Source organism: Wasmannia auropunctata, unplaced genomic scaffold (genome assembly GCF_000956235.1).
Source record: "Wasmannia auropunctata unplaced genomic scaffold, wasmannia.A_1.0 LD335974.1, whole genome shotgun sequence".
In the NCBI taxonomy this organism is placed as follows: Eukaryota; Metazoa; Arthropoda; class Insecta; order Hymenoptera; family Formicidae; genus Wasmannia; species Wasmannia auropunctata.
This window is the reverse complement of record NW_012026916.1, coordinates 22,258-28,230: the sequence shown is the minus strand read 5'-3', so window position 1 is coordinate 28,230 and position 5,973 is coordinate 22,258. Positions and strand designations below refer to the sequence as shown.

The 5,973-nt window shown below is 28.6% G+C and overlaps 1 protein-coding gene across 1 annotated transcript; it reads right to left on the bottom strand.

Moving 5' to 3' along the window:
• Nucleotides 1–262: 262 nt before the first annotated feature.
• LOC105454814 (lysozyme-like) lies at nucleotides 263–4,992 on the bottom strand. Its single transcript, XM_011697702.1, has 4 exons — nucleotides 4,788–4,992; nucleotides 2,207–2,383; nucleotides 575–648; nucleotides 263–498 (listed from the first exon to the last, which is right to left on the bottom strand). Exons 1-4 carry the CDS (start codon nucleotides 4,849–4,851, stop codon nucleotides 349–351), a joined length of 465 nt encoding a protein of 154 aa, XP_011696004.1. The 5' UTR covers nucleotides 4,852–4,992; the 3' UTR covers nucleotides 263–348.
• Nucleotides 4,993–5,973: the final 981 nt, after the last annotated feature.

Below are 5,973 nucleotides of genomic sequence, written 5' to 3'. Positions count from 1 at the left end.
AACGGAAAAAAAGAGGAACCATCGATTTCTCTCCCGTTCAAAATTAAATTATACCGTGTACACGGTCATACAGCATGAATATTTAGATAAGTTAATACAATGTGTCGTGCGAACACAAAATATTAAATGACACACACGTTTCTCGTTGAAATATTCATTGCAAATCAAATCCTATTATAGTATACTACTATAATAATAACATTATACTAGATTTAATATACAAAATTATCTTTAAATTGCTAAAAATGATCGACTGTATCAAATATATGTATATGATAAAATTACAAGCTAGGTTTTTATGGATATATCTACATATTTATATTATGATAAATAATTAATGGTCTGTTATTACGTAGTATCAAACATTTTGAAGGTTTGTAAACACAACTTGAATCTATTTTCGTAGTTAATGTTTAGTGTACCGCTGCAGCCGTTTGCGCCAAGTCGATGTATACGCAGATAATCCTCACAGTCGACTACTCCATCTCCAGTGCAGTCCTATTAATTAATGTACATTAGACGTTACACTGAAGACATAAGCCGAAGAAATCTGAATATGATAAAATTTACTTACACGACCAAATTTGGCCATAAAGGCTTGTACTACATTTGCAGCACAGTAGGGATCGTTGGCACATCTGTCATAAGCTGTAAAAAAGAAGCGATTTTTATAGAATTTTATTATTATAAAAGTAATATATTAATTAAATTATAAAATTTACACTTATTAGTCATTAAAATATATATAAATGTAAATACATATTTACATATGAACAATTCTACTAAATGGTTGATTTATTGCTAATTATTGACATATATAAAAAACTACATATTGTGCACTAAAAATAAATAACAAAAAATCAAATTACAGTTAAAATTGACATTATTTATTAAATAATAATAAATAGAAATGGACCGATGAAACAGTGGTACAAATAAGTGAAGAGCACCTTTATTACTTAAAGCGTATCTTGGCGGCTAACAATATTTTTGCGTACATTAATATACTACTTTTCTAATTCATGCAAACCGCACTAATTAAACTGACAAGCAATTTAATTATATTGTTGCTAATAAGCATTTTTAAATACTTGTAGAAAATTTATTGCAAAAAGTATTATCCTACCCAAAATTCGAATCTCGATCTCTTTAGACTCCGTGATAAACGTCTTATCAATCTGATCACCGAAGCATGTGGTGATACATTTATCGTATTAACCAGTAAATAGTGAGAGAATGTAATTTTTCAGGCCGTGAATAAACAACAATAATAAGTAGAAATGGACCAACATGAAAGTAACGTACCTCTCACAAACGAGTAAAGAGTGTCTGTTATCTGTTATCGATCAAAGTGAACTGATGAAAAATAAATTCTTTACAATTAAATCGCTTGTAAAAACTTGTGATATTACGATTCTAGCTTCAGTTTGAAACAGCGTTTTGAAAAATAGTCGGCACGCAGTTTGCATGAACTGGAAAATGTATTATATATAAATTCACGTAAAAATATTACATCGTGGAATAAAATTTGAGTTTTTTTTGCATCATGAATGTGAATAGCCATTTCCGACGTATTCGAGATAAAGATGCTGTTCACTTATTTGTCTTATTAATTAGACACACATGTAAAATCCTACACGTATGAAGTTTTGTACTTTTTATGTCTTTTTAGAAACTAAATTAAAAGAAAAAAATTAATTAATGAGTGAAGAACATCATATAACTAACATTTGAATTTGAAATATTCTGAACGGAAACTGGAACAAAATTTTATATCCTTTTTTTCAAATTTAAATAAGATAAGTACATATAAGAAAAAGTAATTTAATTAGATATTTAAATATCTTTGCAGAAATGTTCTTGCTTTAGAATTTGTATTTTTTTTTATAACTAATTAATTCTTGAATATGTGATTAAGCTATACAGCATTGTTCCATTTTTTAATTAAATAATAAAATACTTTTAATGTAAATTAATGCATGATTATTTATCTAACAATAACATTTGGATATATTTCTAATTGTATTTTTTATATTTATCTAAAAATGATCTCTTTTTTTTCTCTTTGAAGTATGATATGTTATGTTTATTCATTCTTATCACAAAAAATCTGAAAGTGTATGGTTATAAAGAATGAAAAAATAAAAATTATTTCCATTTCTTTGTATGTCCTAATTATTTTTGCATGAGAGAAAGTAACTCTTGCCATTCATGTTGCTGTATGGCTCATTGTTTAGAGTTGGTCTACCAGCATCAATCCAATAGTCTCGTGTTATATCGAAAGGTCCACATACACCCCTCCATTTAGAACATCCGATAGTGACGTTACATCCTGTACTGACTTCGCATAAACAGCCTAAACAGACCTCCGATAAGATTTGAGCTATAATAAAAAAGAGTAAGATGTTAGTAACACATTAAAATATTGATTATATAACGTTTTAATTAATATCTTATTATAAGCAAAATAATTCAGCAAAAATAGAATACATCGATGAACTAGAAAAGAATCATCTAGTTAGTAACTGTTTAGTAACTATCTATTCTTATTTTATCTTTCTATTCTTATCAAACAAAAAGTATAAAGATTACTTGGACTTACTCCGATTAACTTTAATCGGCTATTAATTTAATGAAAAAAAGTTCATAAAAACGTACGAGTATGTTCCGCAAACCCGTTGTTACTGAAATACAACTCAAAATGTTAATGAAAAAGTAATATTCACGCGTGTATTGAATGAAAAGAAGAAACATTTTGAACATTATTGTAACTAAAAATTGAAAATAAATAATATTAAATGATAACATTTATACATTTTTTCATCATTACTAGAAAGTGTCTTCTATCAGATAATAACAATTTGTTTAATAATATTGCTTGAAATTTTGCAATATTTAACATTTTTGTAAGAAATAAACAAAAATTTACAAAATGTGACAAAATAACCAAAACCGGCAAAAATAAGAGAGAGAAATATAAAAAAATTATAAATTAATCAATTTTAGAAATCTGTAAACATACAAAACAATCTAATATTAACAATAATATATCCAATATTATTGGAACTATACAATTTACAAAATAAGAGTGTTATTTTTGTGTTTCTAGAATTTGTTCTGTCGAGTTTATATGAAAACATGTCATAATTATATAAATTATGAATTTTTACCTCTTTAATTATCTAAACAGATCATATTTTTATCAATGTTAATAAAATAGTTTAGAGAAATAAGGGAATAAATTCCTTTAAGAAACTATGTCAATATCGGTGATTTTTCTCTAATATACATATTGTTATATATAATATATTGTAATATATATATTATATGTATATTATATTATAGATTTTCAATATTGGTAATGATTATAGGAATGTGCCTAAAAGTATAAAATTTTTTCAATAAATAAATAAAATTAAAATACATTATAAAGTAAGAAAATAAAAGTATATATATATATATATAAAGTAACGATAAAAGTAATAATAAATTTGGCACTGTTATTGTAAAAACGTAATCGTTATTTCGTTATAGATAGAAAAAAAGGAAGATTGTTACTGAAAAAAAAAACGTAAACGGTATTGGCGTTACAAGTAACGCGTTAGAGAGTTCCCAACTCTGAATAATATAAGTATATACATATATGTAAATCTGTTAGGTTCAAGTTCTGCGGAAAGTTCTGCGGTTTTCACGGGGACAAGTTTAAGTGGTCATGTACGGTACTTTTTGCAATTTATAATTTCTCTGCCAGTTTTTAATTGTACTGTATAAGGACGAGGATTTTTAGCGATGCTTGCTTCAGTATAGAACATCAACCACAGTGCGCTTCATCTTTGAGAGTGAAATCACCTTGTTAAAATTTCACAAACTATCTCCGATATCACCAAAAACAATACCTTGTCCGTAGACTTTACAATTTTACATGCTGTCTCGCATGCGTTCTTGCTCTTTCTGAAAAGTATAATATTGCAAAAATGTTTCTGATTCTCCATTTTTAGTACATAATAGAATCGAATATATGCCATGAATGGAACACTGTTTAAACAAAAAACTGCTCTTTCTTATCAATCTGAAGTTTAGGCTTCCTTATTCAGTATTACCGCAAAATTCAAATTAGTAGCCGCGCAGATGTAAGAAAACCGCAGAACTGTCCAGATGACCCAATAATTAATATTAATAAACGATGATAGTAAACATGGCAATAAAAGATAATTAAATTTCTTGCTGATTTGAAATGATGTAGCTTCACGTTAAGAATTTGTAAGAAGTGAGAATATCAGCATTTAAAACGTGATATAAAACAATGCACTTGCAATATAATTACAATAAAAACATAAAATTTTTTGACACGCATCTCTATACAATGTATAGAACCGACATTTTCAGAGTGTGTAATACCGCTTATATACATATATCTCGCAACATTTTATGTATTGTATCGAAACAGGTATGGTTGTTTCGCAGCGTCACGGTTAAAAATATAACTTTAATCGGTGGTTTCTCATGAATTTAAATTACAACTCGTTCAGAGGTGACCATGACCAGAGACAGACTTCTTTGTGAAAAGTATGGAGCTTGCCACACATAGAGCTCTCGTGAGTGTGAAATTCCACAGAATTCGATATTTAAAATATTATAACATATTATAATATATATTTAAAAAATATATTTTAATTTTTGATAAATTTTAAGAAATTTTGAGTAAATTTGACAAAAACAGTTTAACTATAGTTAATAGGTGCTCATGCTGCACTATTTTTTTTGTAAAAGAAACATTGATAACTTACCGGAATTATATACACAAAATACTATAATTATTGTCACAGCAATCCAAGAGACTTTTGCAAACATCTTGGAGATACGTGCTAATGTTCTGTTGCTAATCCACAAGAAATAACGTCTATTAGCGCACTGCGTTGATCGACTGATGTAAGACGATCCGCGCTTCTCGACGATCGTTTCTTTATCATATAACAGACGGAGGAAGGCGAAAACAAGTTGCGAAGATTGAGAAAGAGTGGGGGAAAAAGAAAAATCATATAAAACGACTCAGAACGACTGCAGCTAAAACAATTTTATCGTTGTTGCATTTTTCTTCTTAAACGATTATAATGACCCCAACTCGATCCGTGGTAGGAGTTGATACGACCAGGAGCAGGAGATATATCTACAGAGACGATAAAAAAACGCGATGAAAGTCACAAGGCTTCTCGCGCGCGCCGAACATCGTGCTGATGTGCAGCCAGCCTTAAAAGCTGTCTATCCGCAAGCAAATGCATCAGTGGCGCGAGTTTTAAATGGTTGTTAAATGGTGATTACTAATTTAAGAAAGGCTAGCAGTAAACCACAATGTAAATACAGGATTCTTAATTGCCGGAAAAATGTCAAATGGCTGTCTAAGCGAATGCTTAATCAAGTAAACTTTGATTTTTTTTCGATTTAGGATAACAGCTGTCTCGACAGTAAAATAGTATATGGTTTATGTTTGCCACGGGTCACAAAAGCAGCAAGCAGAATTAACTATAGAATATATATATATATTACTTAAAAATGTCACGAATAAAATTACAATACCGCTAATCTCAGATTAGAAAACATATAGAGCTCGTATAAATGTGGGTTAGCATTTATTTTATGGGTGTTACATATATTGATTCGAATCTTCAAGATAGCACAGAGAGTTTAAAAAGAATTTAGTATGCCATTACTTCTGAATTAATTTTCAGATGCAAAAAGAATTCTTTTTCTAGAAGTTCTTAAAATTGATGACATATGACTGAATATACGAATGAATTCTTTTTGAACTTTCTGTGCTGTGCGGAAAGGGCACGGGCTATGACTTTATTTTTAATGTTGTGTCTTGTCTAAATTATTATAATTTTTGGAATTATTATTAATGTAATAAATTTTGATGTAAATCTTTGGTGTTGTAAATGTATATAAGCGGTCAGAACAGAAGTTGATGAAATAAAA